The 19,424-nt window shown below is 42.4% G+C and overlaps 2 protein-coding genes across 9 annotated transcripts in view; one reads left to right on the forward strand and one right to left on the reverse strand.

Moving 5' to 3' along the window:
- Positions 1 to 10,167, reverse strand: part of nampt1 (nicotinamide phosphoribosyltransferase 1) — a 33,050-nt gene extending 22,883 nt beyond the window's left edge. Inside the window, exons 1-3 of the mRNA XM_078220175.1 lie at positions 9,928 to 10,167; positions 4,624 to 4,780; positions 2,587 to 2,690 (exon numbers count right to left, since the gene is read on the reverse strand). Of these exons, the coding sequence (XP_078076301.1) occupies positions 2,587 to 2,690; positions 4,624 to 4,780; positions 9,928 to 9,981 (315 nt within the window). The 5' untranslated portion in view covers positions 9,982 to 10,167. The remainder of the gene's footprint in view (positions 1 to 2,586; positions 2,691 to 4,623; positions 4,781 to 9,927) is intronic.
- Positions 10,168 to 10,392: 225 nt separating this feature from the next.
- cdpf1 (cysteine rich DPF motif domain containing 1) overlaps positions 10,393 to 19,424 on the forward strand; it is a 67,296-nt gene continuing 58,264 nt past the window's right edge. For 2 of the 8 annotated variants that reach the window (XM_078220183.1, XM_078220179.1), the window contains exons 1-4: positions 10,406 to 10,517; positions 11,858 to 11,946; positions 18,139 to 18,239; positions 18,382 to 18,494. In XM_078220183.1, the coding sequence (XP_078076309.1) occupies positions 18,237 to 18,239; positions 18,382 to 18,494 (116 nt within the window). In that variant the 5' untranslated portion in view covers positions 10,406 to 10,517; positions 11,858 to 11,946; positions 18,139 to 18,236. Of the gene's footprint in view, positions 10,539 to 11,857; positions 11,947 to 18,138; positions 18,240 to 18,381; positions 18,495 to 19,424 lie in introns of all 8 variants that reach the window. The other 6 variants (XM_078220178.1, XM_078220184.1, XM_078220180.1 and 3 more) reach the window with 5 other exon arrangements.

A 19,424-nucleotide genomic window follows, 5' to 3' on the forward strand; every position in this document is an offset into this window, starting at 1 on the left:
CTAATAACAGATCTTTCTTAGTTTTTTTTTTCATGGAATGTATTTTTGTTGAACATTTTTCTATGATCCTGAATTGTTACTTTAGATGTTTCTTTAGCATCATATCTTTTAGTCGATTTACCCAATCAATCTCAGCTCTCATACATATAATAATCTTAAATTTAAAGCCAATTAATGTGATTAGGGTTTATTTGGTTTAAAATTACACAATTTTACTGTATTATGATCACTTTTCCCAGCGAAACTTTTATTACGAGATTACTAACTAACCCTGCCTCATTTCACAATATAGTTACTTCCACCATCACAAAGGCATTCAACAATCTTATCCTTCCCATGGCAAAAAAAAAATCTGTCCAGTCTACAAGAAGATTAAAGCCCCCTACAATTATTACACTGTCTTTGTCACGACCTCCAACTATTTCTTGCTTAATGATCTGTCCAATGATGCAACTGCAGTTCAGGAGTCTATAAACCACTCAGTATTTCTGATCTTTCTATTCTAATCTCCACCATTATTTATTCTACTTCCTGATCTCCTGAGCCAAGGTTCTTTCTCAGTACTGTCTTTATGCTGTCCTTCAGTACAAGGGCTAATTCTCCTCCTTTTCCATACGTTGTGTATCCTGGAATATTTATTTTCCAATCTTGGTCACCTAATCTCTGCGATGGCAATTAAATCCAAACTATTCATCTTGAATTGTGCTGCTGGTTCTTAATATTAAAGAGCCTTTAATATTTTTGACATTGACCTCAGTCGGTGATGCACTATAATTGTTAAACTCAGTCTTTCTGAATGTAACTTGTATCCTTTCTAGTATATTGCATGTAATGGACTTACTTAGCCATCCATCACATCAAGCTCTATTGGACCTCTCACTTCTACTAAAACTGCCAACTTGTCTAATGTCATCCTGGAGAGCAAAGATAACCCAGCTTCCTTTCTCAATCCACCCACCCACCCACCCACGCACGCATCCCCCCCCCCCCACCCCCACGCACGCAGCCCCCCCCACGCACGCAGCCCCCCCCCCCCCCCCCCACCCTGGCCAACCATATCTTTAAACCCTTTTCCACTGCTCTATGCCCCCAACATGGGTAAAGAGCAGAGCTCATGGATTTTCCATCAAGGTAAAAGACCATCCATTCAGCTGCCTCTGTCCTATCTCTTCCCCAAGCTAAACCTACTCCCAGTCTGCTTCGAACTCCCATCTCTAGTTTCACTCCAATCTTATGTCGTTTCAATCTTACCTAGTGCATGAGATCCACATCTTGATCCAATTCAAATTAATGACTGATTTCCTTCCTCGGTCCCAGAGAAACTGACTTGAATAACAGTTTGGTGTTAAATAGCCACTGTTTCCCTCTTTCAAACCATCTGCAACTTCCAACCTCCAACCCCAAACCAAAGAATGTTGCATTCTTTCAGACTTTCCTTAAAACCTACCTCTTTAACCAAGTCTTATGATCCCTCCTAATGTTTCCTTTGGTTTGGCATCTCAACACCTGACAGCTTCATGAAAATGTATTCTAAAAATTAACAATTTTTAAACTTGTTTGTTAAAAAGACTGAACTTTATTTTTCAAACTATTTTCATTAGACCTGTGCCAGAACTTTAATACTAAACCAGTAATAAATTGTCAAGAGTTCTATAATAGGAACTGAATTAGCAAAATTATCTGAACCAATTCTACTGAAGTCAAGTGGCAGAGACACGCCACATGTGCTTCAACTTGGCAGCTGGAGCTGACAATAGCCCTGAATTTAATACACTCATTTGGCCTTTATTCTGCATCCAAATAGCACAAGCTTGGTATATAAAGGTTAAGTTGATTTCATGCCAGCAGAGTAAGATTGAACAAAGTCCTAACATATCTCACTCAAGCCGGATAATCATTCACTTCTCCCCTCCCAAAGGCCAAAATATCCTTTTTGACAATGCAATTCTCGTCACTGCACATAACATTCTAAATAAGGCTCAAACAATAAAAACATTCCATTTAAATCCAGTCCCTTATTTGTATCCCAATTTAAGCCTCTCACTTACCAAATAGAATGACTGCTGAATCACTTTACTCTCTTAACTGTCCTCTGCCAACCAATATGTTGTGTATATATTCAAATGTTTCATGTTCAACATACATTACAACATTATCCAGAAGGCATCCCTCAACACAGTTTTGAGAAAGCAAGCCTCCAAACTTTATCACTAATATAAATATAGTGGAACAAATGGCTTTGGCACTCTGGGTTAAGAGGGCATGGAGGAGTGAAGAGGTGGTATCAAATATGGAATGCCAGGAAATCTCCCTGTTATCCAGAAACCATATTCAGAAATGCATGTATAATGGGAGATAGTACTGGTTGAACAGTGAAGTCTACTGCAGTCAAAGAACCCACAATCTTTACCAATGCTCATATAGTCATGGGTTAAGAGACCAATGGACAATTCAAACCTTAGCCTCGCAATAATTAAATGCTTTGGCAAGGATGTGGGAGGAAAAGACAAAAGCATCTGGTTCAAAGAATCAATAGTTCCTGACACTTTCAATTCCTGCAGCAGATAAAAATCTTAAATCTCCTACCTCAAGAATATAATTCCAACCACATTCATTAAATACATCATGTTGAAAATGTTCTTTGTAGACCTCTTTGGCCTCTTGAATTTTCTCCTTTGTTACAACTTTACCTGTTAAAAATTTAGAGGAAGCAATTTTCATTCAGAGATTAAACAATTAATCCAAGTTTTAGTTTTCTTTCCCATTTAGTTCCTGTGGCAAAGCTATTCAAACCCAACCTTTAAAAATGTTGTTATTTGCACAAAGATAAATAGCTATGCCACTTATTTCCTAAAGAGGATCTTTTGGAAAAGTTTTTTTTACTACTGTTAAATGTCAAGGAATTGTATCATTGAATCATGTCATGATAAACCAAACTCCCAAACTTTTGTAATGAGTAGTGAACCAAACAACTTGTTTCACCCAAATAAAGACAATGATCTTCGTACAGAGAGCAAAGCAAAATTTAAATCAAACTAACATTAGTAAATGGGTAGTTAGGTGCAAGTTTCTAGCTAACACAAAGCTAGTATATGTGTGGATTCAGAGATGCAAGACATGATATGAGGTAAACAGGCTTTATCTGGAACCGAACAATGGTCAACTAAGTTACTTCATTCTAGACTAACAGGACGCACTTGTATTCTATGGGCAAGAAAGAATTTATGATAATAACGTTGATCCAATCATGTGAGTTCACACATCCAGAAATTATGCTGCAGTTGTACAATGTACTGGTCAGGCTGTACACAGTTCTCTCCATAATTCTGGTCACCATAATATTTATGGAACATCTGGAATCTAGAAGCAGTGCAGAGGGATCAACTTAGTTGCACTCCAATGTCAGGCAACAATTATGAACACAACTAGATAAGCAAAAGTCTTTAACCTCAAAAGATGTGTCTGCATTAAGCTTTCGGAGGTACAGAAAATTCTTAATGGGATAGAAAAAGCAAACTGGAAATAATACTTCAATACGTCCTAGGCAGCAGTCCTGACACTGCTGCCTCACAGAGCCAGGGACCCAGGTTCAACTCTGGCCTCGGGTGACTATCTGTGTGGAGTTTGCACATTCTCCCCATGTCTAGGTGGGTGTCCTCCAGGTGCTCTAGTTTCCCCCCACACTCCGAAGATATGCTGGTTAGGTTGATTGGCCATTCCAAATTGCTCCTTCGTGTCAGGGAGATTAGCAGAGTAAATATGTGGGGGTTATGGGGACAGGGCCTGGATGAGATTGTTGTTTGTGAAGGCACGATAGGCCAAATGTCCTCCTTCTGCACTGAAGGCATTCTCTAATTCTGTAGGGCTCGGGGGCTTGAAATGTATAACCTATGTCAATCAGAGGATGGCAAGAACAAATAGTAGCTCAGATTGTGTGTTGAGCATATGGACAAGGTTATTATTGTTCACTGTTATAACAGAGTAAATCAGATAACAACTTCCATCATATGTCGAGGCACTGTTAAATGCACAAATCCAGAAATAATACCCTGCATTTCCATAGGGTGCATTGCAACAGTTCTCGCTGATAGACTTGGCATTTAAATTCATGCAATGGTGAGAAGTTTGCAGTACTTATTCAGTAGTTGGCCAAAACCTCAAAAACAATACTTGTCATTCTCATAAACGCCCTGAAGGTGATCCAGGGCTGGGCCAGATTCTAATGCCGTTCTGCAAAGTTGGCAGCGGGCGAACGGCAACCACCATTCTTTTGACACTGACAGCAAAATCTGGGCCCAAGTTTATAGGGTTAATTGCATAAAACAGTACCAAAAAAAGCAGCACCTCTCTACCAAGAAAAATCCTGTAACTGGATGTATAGCTGAAGTTTGCACTGTAGGTTTCATATTCTTTAATATCTGAATGAACCCACATTATCACTTCATACATCTACACATTACAATATGCATTTAAAACTGAATGATTCTATTTTTCATTAGCAGAGTACAACTGAAAAGCAGCATTAAGAAATCTTGAACAGCAATTTTACATTTATAAAAGCAATATAAACAGTGATCTATATTTGATTCATAAGCTTAATAGCAAGAAGTTTCAAAAAGTCACCTGCTAAATATTTCTTGAGAATATATTGCAAACCATAGAACACGGTTTCATTATATTGCACCTTCTTGGATTTGATATCTTCCTTCCTCTTCTCACGGCATTCAAAATAAGAATATACCTTGCTTGTATTTGGTGGGTATTGCAGATAGTGAGTCACCTTTGTAATTGGAGAAAGTGTAATACAGTAAATAACAGTTAAAAATAAATTGGAAGTTTACTTTAAAATACACTAGAAGAAGTGGGGTACACAAAACAATTAAATACAGCCAGATTAGTTGATAAACTGTCAACAGAATGTGATAACTTGCTGGGGGAAAACAATATTAGGTTCTAATACAAAATAAATTTCCTAGGTTGAGGACAAAGGATTCAAAGCTAGCAATCCATGCATCTTTCCACTACACTGAGTCTGTAAGTATTACGCTGAAGTTCCAAAGCGAAATTGAAGTCCAAAATAACCAACAGCTCATCTAATCTGAAGGCAAGGATTAATTAGATCAAAATAACATAGCTATGTGCCAATACCAGATTAAGAACTTTTTTTTGCGAACACTTTTATTTGGCTTGGCAACATATGGATAGTGCAATAGTGATTCAAAAGCAGGTAGAGAAAACACACAGTAAGAGGGTTACAATAGTTACAGTTAAAATGCAAGTTTCAAAATCCTGGTACTCCCTCTCCAACAGTACTGTGGGTGTATTTACATCACACGGACTCCAGCGCTTCGAGAAGGCAGTTCACTAGCCCCACTTTCTCAAGGGCAATTAGGGATGGGCAATAAATGCTGGCCTGCTCAATTAAATCTACATCCCATAAATGAGTAGAAAAATGATAACCAAAATTAGCAAATACTTATCCATAGTATGGTCACAACAATGCTGAAATCCCTTTACTATAATACCCATCTCTGGGTGAAATAGGTTTAACAACACCAGGTTTAATCCAACAGGTTTATTTGGTAGCAAATACCATTAGCTTTCGGAGCACTGCTCCTTCATCAGATGGAGTGGAAACCCGAAGATCTCGGCTTCTGATCTTCGGGTTTCCACTCCATCTGACGATGGAGCAGCGCTCCGAAAGCTAATGGTATTTGCTACCAAATAAACCTGTTGGACTTTAACCTGGTGTTGTTAAAACTGTTACTGTGTTTACCCCAGTCCAATGCTGGCATCTCCACATCATGAAATAGGTTTAACATAGTTTTGATGTGCTCTGATAGCCTTTTTGATCACTTTAGAAAATGTGTTTTTCGAGACATTGAGAACTCTTTGCAGCCTTTGGCACTATTGCTATTTGCTGCATTAATTACAAGAGTATCTATTAAATAAAATACAGAATTTTAAACATTAAGTGTACTTCTCTGGTACTATCAGTTCTCGACTATCAATCGATTTTCCTTTGGCTAACTTGTCAAGCACAGTTGAAAGTGTCCTTTTGGGATAATACCCACGATCAACAAGACCTATCATCACAGTGTTGTGATTTAAATAAAGTACTATAGTTACCACCTAATCCAACAGGCAGTTTGCATGTTCAGCAAGCTGACTGCATATTTCATAGATCCAAAGATTAATGAAACAGCTTGCCAAAATGGTCAGTGATGGCACAATCTTCCAGCTAATTGTAGGGTGACAGACATGAATGGTATTCACAATTCCTAAAAGCTGACCCAGGCCTTGGTTCGGAAAAGAGAGTGGTGATGCTCTTGGGAGAACAAATGAATGGATTCTGCTTATACAAGTCATGTTTTCTTCTAAAGAACCCCAAAACAACTAATAAAAGCAGTCACTCTTGACGTGGTGCCTGACGCTTGAGGTACAAGTAATTAAAAATGGGCAGGCAGTATTTCATTCATGAAGAACATGCAGTACTGTTTTCAATTTTATGCAAAATTGCAGAGAGTTGCAACCCTCAGAGGTAACCTGTTTATGTTATTTTCACCTGTGGCTCAAAGGTAAAGGACTTAAAGGAGAATAGGACTTCAGAGCTAAATAATCCAGCACCAAGATCGATGCAGTTGTAGTCTCACCAAACCCATTTTTGTTCAAATGGAAAAGTTAGACAGGATCGTCCACAGTCATCTTCCATTATCTTTAAGTGGTCAGCACTAAATGGCATGGGCATTTCTAAAAGGATTATCGTTTTTGAAAGGGAAGTTTGCTTATTGGCAAACTTACCTGGGGATTGAAAGCACACACTTTTTAAAATTCATGAGATTTGAGCATTGCTGACTTCGCCAGCATTTGTTGCCCATCTCATATTGACTGAGGTAGTGGTGATAGTGAGCTGCCTTCTTAAATCACTGCAATCCAATTGGAGTAGCTACCTCCACAGTGCTGTTACATTGTTCCAGGATTTTGAATCACATTCAGTAAAAACAGCAATATAGTTCCAAGTCAGGCTACTGTGTGGCTTGGAAAGTAACTGGTAGGTGGTGACGTTCCCTGTCATCTGCTGCCCTTATCCTTCTTAGTGGTAGAATTTGTGGGTTTGGAAGGTGCAATTCGTGAGCTGCTGCAGGGCACCTTGTATATCGTACACTGCTGCCACTGTGGAGGGAGTGAATGTTTAAGATAGTGGAATCAATGACATTCAAGCAGGCTGTTTTGTTCTAATCTTCTTAAATCAATGGGACACAGTGCTGGTCATCACATTATCTGCACCATTGGTGCACCTTCAATTGTCAAGACCCAGAACTCTAGAATTCCCTTGTTAAACCTCTCAGTCTTGTCATGCTCCTTTAAGACTCTCCTTAAAATTGATCTGATCATTGTCATTGGCCATCTGCCTTAATTTCAAATGAAGCACCAGGGATAGTTTATTATGGTAAAGGCACTTTATAAACTGCTGTATTGAGTTCTTGTACATTATTGATTGGAAGATAAAATTAAGATTGCCTCAATTGTTTGATTCATATGGGAATGAAATGAGAACCCTGGAAAATGCCAACTTCAACCTGGGAAATTTTTTCAAGCATCAAGGAAAGAGAAACAGGCAGCAACTTGTATCAATAACAAAGTTCCATTGAGCATTAAAAGTGATGTGAAATTTGTCAAAATAGTTTTCCTACTTGAATCCATGCTCAAGGATACAATTAGTGGGCTTCTCTAGCCTGTATGTATTATCAAGGATCACACTGTGTGGTGTGCAAGTGACAAGAAAGAGGATATTTGAAGATAAAGGCAGCTCCAGCCTACAAGTAGTAGCCACAAGGTGCCTTGGAGTGGGTGATAACCTTATTAGGCGATAACCTTATTAGGCAGATTTATTTGCCCAAGTTTCCAATGTGATGAGCTGGACTAGACCAATAGTGTCAAAAAAGGCTGATAATGGACCCTGGCATTAAATACCCAGAACATCAAGGTGGCGATCATAAGATTTTGAGTTTTGGCTTTTCTATGATACCAAATGCCTGTTCCATGGCAGGTGGGGAAACACAATTTAGGAAAACATTACTGAGGGACCAATTATCATCTGTGCTTACATAACCAGAGTTCAGATACTATGGCCTACTCAAGTTCCACACAGAGTCTATGCAGAGGGGGATGGTGACAACAGAATCCTATACTTCTGGTGTGCTGTTCACCACAGCAGTCGTGAGGAGTCTTGGTATCTATTGTTCACTAAGAAGGGTTTGAACGCATATCTATCTGTCAAATCAGCCTCCTGAGGGTTGGAGATGAAACTAAGGAAAGGTAAACAGTGCCTCTGAGGAATCCCGGCACCTTAAAATAACACGCCTGAGAGTTAATGAAAACAGAAAACATTGGATATACTTATGTTTGGTAGAATCTGTAGGGAGAAAAAGTTGACATTTCAAGTTGACGATTTCTTGTCCGACAGTTCTGACAAAAAAATAACCAACACGAAATGTTGTGTATGAAAAATTACCTGTTTTTCTCTCTCCACGGAGGCTACCAGACCTGATGAGTATTTCCAACACTTTCTGCATTCATTTCAAACTTTTAGAACCTACAGTATTTTGCTCATCTCGGAGTTAACAATTTCTGGGAAACTTGAGATCATCTACCCTTCCATAAATTTTTCTCTGAACGCATCCCTTTCTTTAAAAGTGTGTCAATCGCACCTCTATAATGATTAACTATAGAGCCATTTCACGGCGAAACGCTGCCTCCTTTCGGCTGAAAGGGACGGAATTTTAATGAGAATTGATACAGGATGAATTAAAACCGAACTAATTTTAGTATATAGACTAAAACCCAACCAGAAAAAATAACGATTGAAAAGCTAAAGTTGTTACATTTCACACAATTCAACTTCATCTAAATCGAAAGGAGGGTCTGAGACAGCTTAAGGGACTAAGTCCTACGTGAGTAATGACAGGTGCAAAATGTCGAGTGTGAAAAGTTCTCCAATGTATCATTTCACAGCACTCTGAATGACTTTTGTTTTGTCTCATTATCTAGTTGGAAGCATTAAGTGCTAGTCTATTCAAACAGTTCATAAGGCAAACAACATCGCAATAAAATTATGCAACCTTGGCATCTGGAACATAGCTAAAAGCATGGCAGAGACAGATTTCTTTAAAGAATAGTGAAAGGGTGTGTGTGTGTGTGTGTAACTGGAGTGTTTAATCTCCACGGAATTCCTCCAGAAACTTCGAGCTTTCAGTTTCATTTCCCAGGGTCAAACGAGATGAATCAAAAACTGCTTAGCCTGCAGTTTAAGACTATTATTCATCCTGGCAGAATCAAGTCATTTAACCTTAGATCTACAATGACCAGGGGATATAAAATGGACGGTTAGAGAGAAAGGATGGGGAGGGAAAGAGAATGACCCTGGCCTGCATTTACAGATGGAAAGCGCTTTTGTAAAATATCTGTAAAGGAATAAAAGACCTAGTATTCATATGCAGGACATGACAGCAGCCACTCGGCAGCACGGTAGAGAATCTAGCGGCTGAGCAGCAGGTCAGATAGACTGATCTGAGAAGACCAACGGTAGATTACCGAGATGGGGTTCAGGGAGTGGATCCCCGGGGCGAGTGGATCCCCGGGGCGAGTGGATCCCCGGGGCGAGTGGATCCCCCTCACCCAAATCAATTAAAGCCGAGGCTAGTCTGGATCAGCAGCACGGAGTGCCCACCTGGGCTTCACATCCACCCTGCTCGGCCGCCATGAGTGAACAAGCTGGCCGAGGCCTGGGGAGGGGGGAGCAAATATATAAATAGAAGGGGCAAGCACCTGATGGCCGTTGAACCTATTCCAGCTGAAGCGACCGCGGCCTACGGTGAAAGTTCAGCGACACCAGCAGTGCCGTGTGAAAGGGGAGGGGGGAGTTACCTTGTACGAGTCGGTGGCCAGTAGGATGTTGAAATCACCGTTGCGACTGTCCATCTCAAGCCGCTAATATCCCTCGGAAGCAGAGAAGAATCAGTTGGGAGGAGCTCAGCAGCGATGTCCACACAGCAGCGTGTCTCACTCCCACCCGCCGCCGCCGCTGAATGGTCCCGGCAGCGGCGCGCGTGCCCCTTTTCCCCAGCCGATGGGCAGCGCAGCGGCGCGTGCCATTCTCGCGAGACTGGGGGGAGAACGGGATTGATACAGGCCCCGCCCCCTTCCGCTTGGACTCATTCGCAGCCTTTTCTCCTCCTCGCCCCCTACGTCACAACCGCTCCCCTTTCTCTGCACCGCGCGCAGGTCCCCCACCCCCGGCCCATCGCATCCCCAGGCGACAACGGCCCCGCCCCTTTCCCCATGACGCACTTGTCCCGCCCCTTTCCCCATGACGCACCTGCCCCGCCCCTTCCCCGACGCAGCAATTACGATCACGTGATGGGGTGGGCCTGTTCGGGTTGTGTGAGTGAACGGCCTGCATTTATATAGCGACTTTCAGGATCCCCGCACCGTCACAACGCTTCCGAGTCACCCAGGTACTTTGTCAGCTAGGAAAGGTAGCAGTAAATTTGAGTACAGTAAGCTGATGTTTTTGTTGACTGGGGCTTAAATTTTGGCCGGGACACAGGCGGGAAGCATGAAGAATTCGCCTGCTCTTGGAAATAGTACCACGGAATCTTTTAAGTTGACCCGAGAAGGCGGATAGACTTTTCTGAGCCAAATGTGTTAAGGGATAAAGGGCAAAGCTGGCTGGGTGAAATCAGCCGTAATCTCATTGAATGGCAGAACAGACTTTAGGGGCTAAAAGGCCACCTCCTATTCCTAGAATCCTCTAACTAACAATAATGATATGCAGAGTACAGTTGCATGAATAAACGATTAAGACATCATCATTATGAATATCAACTACTGCCTCTGTACTCCAGTGTCTCAAATTCTTCAAGACCTTGGACCAAATTTTCTGCCTCTTCCCACCAGCAGAATCTCCTGGTCTCATTGATGGCAACCTCCAGGGTGGGTTCCCTGACAGCACAGCTGGCCAACAGTGCAAAATGTTGACAGCTGACCAGAAGATCCTGCTGCTGGCCAATGGCATGATGCCTCTGTCTCTGGAAAACATACCACTGGAGGGGGGTGGGGGAAATGCAGAGAGATGGGTGGAAAATCCTGCCCATAAGTGGTCTCTCGGCGTTTACTTTGTTTCTCACTGCACAGATGCTACCAGACCTGTTGGGTTTTTCCAGCATGTTGTGTTTTTAATTCATATCTCCGGCATCTACGGTATTTTGCTTTTGCTGGTTCGTCTTATCAGGAAATCAGACTTAACCTTGTCAGGAGGCACAGCTCAAAGAATAATTTAAGAATAATGTCTGATTTGAACAAAGACCAAATGACACATAATCTAAATCCTAAACTCATCATCCATGTCCATCAGATTCTATTTCCTGCAATGCCCAACACATGTCGAACCTGTTCAGCCTCCGTGTCTGGGTTTCTGTGTGGGGATAAAAAGCATTTTTGTGGTCCCTTAACCCATATCTTTAGGTGGGAAAACTATTTTGATACACACTTCCTAATTAGCCAAAAAGAAAAAGTAAAGTTTAAAAGAAGAAATACAAACTCATCTGAAAATGAAGACACAAGGAAATGTGAAATATAAAGTTGATCAGCTCCCCAGACACATATACAGGCAAGCAAACAGCACACAAAGTAAGTCTTGTTAGTACACCAGAAAGCTACAGAAAATTTTAAAGTTCAGTTGACAAGTATCCTGAAAGAGGATCAGTGATTAACAGTAACAATTTTTAATTGCTATCCTTTAAAGGAATGTTCCTCCATCTACCCTACACAATCTTTCTCCCTTTCTTTCCTGAAGGCAGTGGTTCCCACTGAGGCACAGATCCACAGGCACAGAACAATCATCCAGGAGCTCACACACTGGTTCTTCATGTGTGAATCCAGACAGTAAGCCACTAAATCACAGGGATCCTCACAGCAATGTCCAGTCCTTTCCTGACCCAATTACTGGACATGTGCATTTCCAAACGCACTTGGATTTTGGAGCACAGAACCTGGCCAGTTCTCTGCTGTTGAAGCCAGTTTTAGTAACTCTGCTGGCAGTTTGACAAAGGTTGGCAATTGTGGCATCACCCGCCCTGGCTAGGCAAAGTATAGTCCCATGACAGTTTAGCAATGCCATGCTCAAACACCAAGATTGCATGCGTGACTGCTGACAGTAAGTGTCTGCAGAGTATTCAATTGTAGGTGATGTCACAGCTAAAACTAATACAACATCTACAAATACACACACTGGATAATGACTAGAAGGTTGCTGTTACAGCTGAGATCATAGAATCCCTACAGTGCAGAAGGAGGCCATTTGGCCCATTGAGGTGCACCAACTGTCTGACAGAGTGTCTTACCCAGGCCCTCTTCCCCCACCCTATCCCTGTAACCCTGTACATTCACCATGGCTATTCTATCTAACCTACACATCTTCCCTGCTGCCATCAGACTTTTGAATGGACCTACCTCACATTAAGTTGATCTTTCTCTACACCCTAGGTATGACTGTAACACTACATTCTGCACACTCTCATTTCCTTCTCTATGAATGGTATGCTTTCACTGTATACTAATAACATGTGACAATAATAAATCAAATCAAATCTTGGGACACTAAGGGGCAATTTACCAAATCTACACATCTTTGCACTGTGGGAGGAAACCCATGCAGACACGGGGAGAATGTGCAAACTACACACAGTCATCGGAGGCCGGAATTGAACTCAAGTCCATGCGCTGTGAGGCAGAAATGCTCAGCACTGTGTGGTCTGTTAATTCAGACCAGGGATTTAGCTTCTGATCCCTGGTCTGTATGTCTTGGTGCAAAATGAATAGAGAAACAATAAAATACTCAAACTACGTGCAATTTTAGTTTAAATCAAGGTTTGAAACTTTGAGCTGTTACACTATTATTGTTGAAAAATTGCATGAAATATTGATAGTAGCTGGCGGCACAGTGGCACAATGGTCAGCATTGCTGCCTCATAGCGCCAGGGATCCGGTTCAATTCCCAGCTTGGGTCACTGTCTGTGCAGAGTAGGCACGTTGTCCCCGTGTCTGCATGGGTTTCCTCTGGGTGCTCCGGTTTTCTCCCACAGTCCAAAAGACTGGTTAAGTGCACTGGCCATGCTAAATTCTCCCTCAGTGTACCCAAACAGGCGTCAAAGTGTGGTGACAAGGGGATTTTCAGTAACTCCATTGCAGTGTTAATGTAAGCCTATTGTGACTAATAAATAAACTTTAACTTTAAGTTTAGTATAAAGAGCCAATATTCTTTAGTTTATACAGTCCCTTTTTTATGGGGTGACACGGTGGCACAGTGGTTAGCACTCTGCCTCACAGCGTCAGGGACCCGAGTTCAATTCCCAGCTCGGGTCACTGTCTGTGTGGAGTTTGCACATTCTCCCCATGTCTGCGTGGGTTTCCTCCAGATGCTCCGGTTTCCTCCCACAGTCCAAAGATGCGCAGGTTAGGTAGATTGGCCATGCTAAATTGCCCCTTAATGTCAGGGGGGCTAGCTAGGTTAAATGCTTGGGGTTATCGGCATATGGCCTGGGTGGGATTGTGGTCAGTGCGGACCCGATGGGCCGAATGGCCTCCTTCTGCACTGTAGGATCCAAACTTTGACAGCAAAGTTGCATATTGGAAATAAAGACTGACTAAATCAAGGCTAACTAAATTCTGTATTGTTTAATAAATATGAATAATAAGTAATATATTACTGTTCTACCAATGGTTTGGTAGGCCTGGCGTCTACTCTTGCACTAATACCAGATCTTTTGCTTGATCTTGGTGGGATCGATAATTCAAACATTTGCATTAGCTAGGGCTCTACTGATTAGCACCTAGTGAATGCTGCTAATGAATGCGGACTCACTGCCTGCAGTCACACATGAAGTAAAGCTAGGTGTTGGAAATATGATTTGGAACTGCATTCAGGCAATCATCATTGCCTTCCAGAGGGAAGCAGAGAGCATTCACAGAAAAATGGATGTTGGTGGATTTTGGTTATGACTGTATGGGAAATAATTGATTCATAAATGAAGAGTGCAGTTAAACACATGGATGCAGGAATGGTGTAGGAGGGAGGGTTTCAGCTATGTGGATAATTGGAACACTTTCTGGGGAAGGTGGGACCTGTACCAACAGGACGGGGTGCACCTGAACCCGAGGGGCACCAATATCCTGCAAGGGAAATTTGCTACGGCTCTTCGGGGGGGTTTAAACTAATTTGTCAGGGGGATGGGAAAAGGAGTTGTAGTCCGGAGGTCAGTGAGTGTAGTGAGGTACTGGGAAGGGTATCATGGTCAAAGGTGGGTACCAGCAGACAAGAAGGTGGGTTGAAGTGTGTCTACTTCAATGCAAGGAGCATCTGAAATAAGGTAGGTGAACTTGGGGCGTGGATTGGCACTTGGGACTACGATGTTGTGGCCATTACGGAGACATGGGTAGAACAAGGACAGGAATGATTGTTGGAAGTTCTGGGGTATAGATGTTTCAGTAAGTGTAGGGTCGCTGGTAAAAGAGGTGGAGGAGTGGGCTGAGTAATATGGGCTGAGGTTAGGAATAGGAAAGGAGCGGTCACGTTGTTAGGAGTTTACTATAGACCCCCAAATAGTAATAGAGATGTGGAGCAAGAAATTGCTAAGCAGATTATGGATAGGTGTGGAGGTCACAGGGTAGTTGTCATGGGGGACTTTAACCTTCCAAATATTGATTGGAACCTTTATAGGTCGAATAGTTCGGATGGGGCAGTTTTTGTGCAGTGTGTGCAGGAGGGGTTCCTGACACAATATGTGGATAAGCCGACAAGAGGTGAGGCCACATTGAATTTGGTAATGGGAAATGAACCGGGCCAAGTGTTGTATTTGGTTGTGGGAGAGCACTTTGGAGATAGTGACCACAATTCGGTGTCTTTTGTTATTGCAATGGAGAGGGAGAGGGCCATACGGCAGGGCATAGTTTACAATTGGGGGAGAGGTAATTATGATGCAATCAGGTGGGAATTAGGAAGCATAGGATGGGAACAAAAATTGTCAGGCAAAGGCACTAATGATAAGTGGAACTTTTTCAAGGAACAAATACTGCATGTCCTTGATAGGTATGTCCCTGCCAGGCAGAGAGGAAATGGCCGAGTGAGGGAACCATGGTTCACAAAAGAGGTGGAATGTCTTGTCAAGAGGAAGAAGGAAGCGTATGTAAGGTTGAAAAAACAAGGTTCAGTTGGCTCGATGGAGGGTTACAAGTTAGCAAGAAATGAGCTGAAAAAGGGGCTTAGGAGAGCTAGGAGGGGGCAGGAGAAGTCCTTGGCGGGTCGGATCAAGGAAAACCCCAAGGCTTTTTACTCTTATGTGAGGAATAAAAGAATGACCAGGGTGAGGTTGGGGCTGATCAAGGACGGCAGTGGGAATTTGTGCATGGAGTCAGAAGAGATAGGAGATGAATGAATACTTTTCTTCGGTGTTCACCAAGGAGAGGGGCCATGTTTTTGAGGAAGAGAGGGTGTCACAGGCTGATAGGCTGGAGGAAGTAGATGTTCGGAGGGAAGATGTACTAGCAATTTTGAATAAACTGAAAGTTGATAAATCCCCTGGGCCTGATGAAATATATCCTAGGATTCTTTGGGAGGCAAGGGATGAGATAGCAGAGCCTTTGGCATTGATCTTTGGGTCCTCACTGTCCACGGCGGTGGTGCCAGAGGACTGGAGAGTGGCGAATGTTGTTCCTCTGTTTAAGAAAGGGAATAGAAATGACCCTGGTAATTATAGGCCGATTAGTCTTACTTCGGTGGTCGGTAAGTTGATGGAAAAGGTCCTTAGGGATAGGATTTACGACCATTTAGAAAGATGCAGCTTAATCCGGGATAGTCAGCATGGATTCATGAAGGGCAAGTCTTGCCTCACAAATTTGATAGAATGTTTTGAGGAGGTAACTAAGTGTGTAGATGAAGGTAGTGCAGTTGATGTCATATACATGGATTTTAGTAAGGCGTTTGATAAAGTCCCCCACGGTCGGCTTATGAAGAAAGTAAGGATGTGTGGGATAGAGGGAAGTTTGGCCGATTGGATAGGTAACTGGCTATCTAACAGAAGACAGAGGGTGGTGGTGGATGGAAAATTTTCAGACTGGAAACCGATTACCAGCGGAGTGCCACAGGGATCAGTGCTTGGTCCTCTGCTATTTGTCATTTTTATAAATGACTTGGAGGAGGGGGCTGAAGGGTGGATCAGTAAATGTGCTGATGACACCAAGATTGGTGGAGTAGTGGATGAGGTGGAGGGCTGTTGTAGCTGTAAAGAGATATAGATAGGATGCAGAGCTGGGCTGAAAAATGGCAAATGGAGTTTAACCCTGACAAATGCGAGGTGATTCATTTTGGTAGGACAAATTTGAATGTGGATTACAGGGTCAAAGGTAGGGTTCTGAAGAATGTGGAGGAACAGAGAGATCTTGGGGTTCATATCCATAGATCTCTGAAGGTTGCCACTCAAGTGGATAGAGCCGTGAAGAAGGCCTATAGTGTGTTGGCGTTCATTAACAGGGGGTTTGAGTTTAAGAGCCGTGGGGTTATGCTGCAACTGTACAGGACCTTGGTGAGACCACATTTGGAATATTGTGTGCAGTTCTGGTCACCTCACTACAAGAAGGATGTGGAGACACTGGAAAGAGTGCAAAGGAGATTTACCAGGATGCTGCCTGGTTTGGAGGGTAGGTCTTATGAGGAAAGGTTGAGGGAACTTGGGCTTTTCTCTTTGGAGCGGAGGAGGTTGAGAGGAGACTTGATAGAGGTTTATAAGATGATGAGGGGGATAGATAGAGTGAACGTTCAAAGACTATTTCCTCGGGTGAATGGAGCGGTAACTAGGGGGCATAACTATAGGTTTCATGGTGGGAGATATAGGAAGGATGTCCGAGGTAGGTTTTTTACTCAGAGAGTGGTTGGGTGTGGAATGGACTGCCTGCAGGGATAGTGGAGTCAGAAACTTTAGGAACATTTAAGAAGCTATTAGATAGTCACATGGAGTACTTCGGGATGATAGGGGGGAAATAGCTTGATCTGGGTTTCAGACAAAGCTCGGCACAACATCGTGGGCCGAAGGGCCTGTTCTGTGCTGTACTGTTCTATGTTCTATAAATGAGTTAAGAATTTCAACTAGCATCATAAACTGTGGAAGAAAACGAAGTGATTTAGCACTGTCATCATGAGTGTTGCAGCATTTCACAACACTTTCTCTTTCGATTGCAGTCAAACAGAAGTGAAACTGTTGACAATTGGAATATCCTGACTCAATGTTACATCTTTTCTTCCTTGTTTTTTCTTGGCCACGTGTCAATGTAATTGGCTCCCAGTCACACAGAAGCAATTCAGCCACAACTAACTTCTTTCCTACCTAAGTGTTGTGGTAAGGTGACGGGTTAGTGACTTGTTCCTTGGTTTGTGTAATGGATGTTTGTGTTAACGATGTAGAAAATCACCAGCAATGTCCTGTGTGTGTATTCATTTCATTGTCATCTTGGGCAGCAGCAAGAGGGGATTTGTACTGTTGCTTATTGTCACTATATTATCGCGGAGGCTATGATATATGGTGTGTATGGTGATGTCGGCAGAACTGGTATGTGGCTGAGTCCATCTACCAGCTCTGCCCCTGATAGGTTTATTGTTTGAACCCACTGGCTATTATCGCTTCCCATCCTATATCTTTTCTCTCCTTTTAGTTGCTAAATATTTACATGTAGCAGAATCAAAAATAGTTCTAACCTCATCTTGCAAAGTATTGCAAATTGGCAACGGTAAAATAGAAAAAAGTATATTTAAGAAAAGGCAACAATTTGGGAAGGTTCAGCATAAATGTGGGATGAAGGGACAGCAGCAGTAACAGTGATGAGACTATCAAATAGGAGGAATCCATCCCTTATTCAAGCCCAGAGAGTCAGTGGTTTCAGGATAGTCAGCATTTAGCAGGCCAGCAAGTCAAATAAAATCTTGTTCTCACCCCAGATGTTCCACAGAAGTGTATCTTCAGCAAAGATTTACAGGATGGCAATTAAAAGCCGGAACTCTCATTGATCAGTTCTCCCCAATATTTGTAGGGGTTGCTGGAGCCAACTATTTTCCCCATCGATGCTCGATATAGATCAGCTAGCAGTGCAAATGCAAAGTGACTGGACTCTCCTCATCTGCGTAGCTTATGGTCAGTGAACCATGGAACTAATTTCTAATGTGTGTACTGCCAATTTAGTGTGTCACAAAAACTAATTCCATTTTGTATGTAAATGACAAACCTGTCTAAATTGTAATAAAGTTGCAATGGTTTTTTTATGCCTTTGTTTCAGATGCATTCCGTTGAAGAACCAGAGCCAAAAGGAGTGTTTGAATGTCGTTTGTGTGGACTCAGAGCTCCGTACAGCTACCATGGACAGAAACCACCAAATGCTTGCTCTGTTGTGTTAGTGAATTTTGACTTTTATAACAACATGTCATATACGAGCAGATAGTACAGTCTCCCTTTCACAGTATCATAGAAACTTACAGCACAGAAAGAGGCCATTTGGTTCATTTTGCCTGTGCTGGCTCTTTAAGAGAGCAGACATATTTAATCCATGATGGGATTATTTAAAGCAGGCAGTGACTATTCAAAACATTATGGTCTGAAATCTCCTCCACATTGATAATCTGGTTGCAAACCAGTTATGTGGCTTAAAAGGTTGTGGAATTTTGGGTGTATGTAAGTTACCCACATGCGTGCAATAAGCTCAACTCCCTCGATCTTTATCCATCAGACTCTCCATTAAAATACAATCACCAAACTCTCAAACTGGAGTATCTTAACTGTGCTTCTTCAGTGGAATCCTTCAACATTTTCAGATGGAGCAAGAAACAAAGTTAATTTTCTGATCTTTTAATTGCAACGTTTTAAGAGTGTTTTTCACCGGTTTGTTGACCTTGATTTATACTCATTTTAAGTTCAGTACTATTCTAATGAGTTCGGGCAGAATATTTGGGTGTACTTTGACATTGGCAAAATGAGGGCAAAATTGCGCACATAATAGAATCCCTACAGAAGTGGGCCATTCAGCTCATCGAGCCTGCACCGACAACAATCCCACCCAGGCCCTAACCCCACATTATTTACCCTGCTAGTCCGCCTGACACTAAGGGGCAATTTACCATGGCAAATCAACCTAACCCGTAAGTCTTTGGAGTGTGGAAGGAAACCGGAGCACCCAGAGGAAACCCACACAGGCACGGGGTGAATGTGCAAACTCCACACAGATAGTGACCCGAGGCCAGAATTGAACCTGGGTCCCTGGCTCTGAGGCAACAGTGCTAACCGCTGTGCCGCCCCATTATTCAGATCTAAATTATCTGTTGCACA

Source organism: Mustelus asterias, chromosome 9 (genome assembly GCF_964213995.1).
Source record: "Mustelus asterias chromosome 9, sMusAst1.hap1.1, whole genome shotgun sequence".
Taxonomy (NCBI): Eukaryota; Metazoa; Chordata; class Chondrichthyes; order Carcharhiniformes; family Triakidae; genus Mustelus; species Mustelus asterias.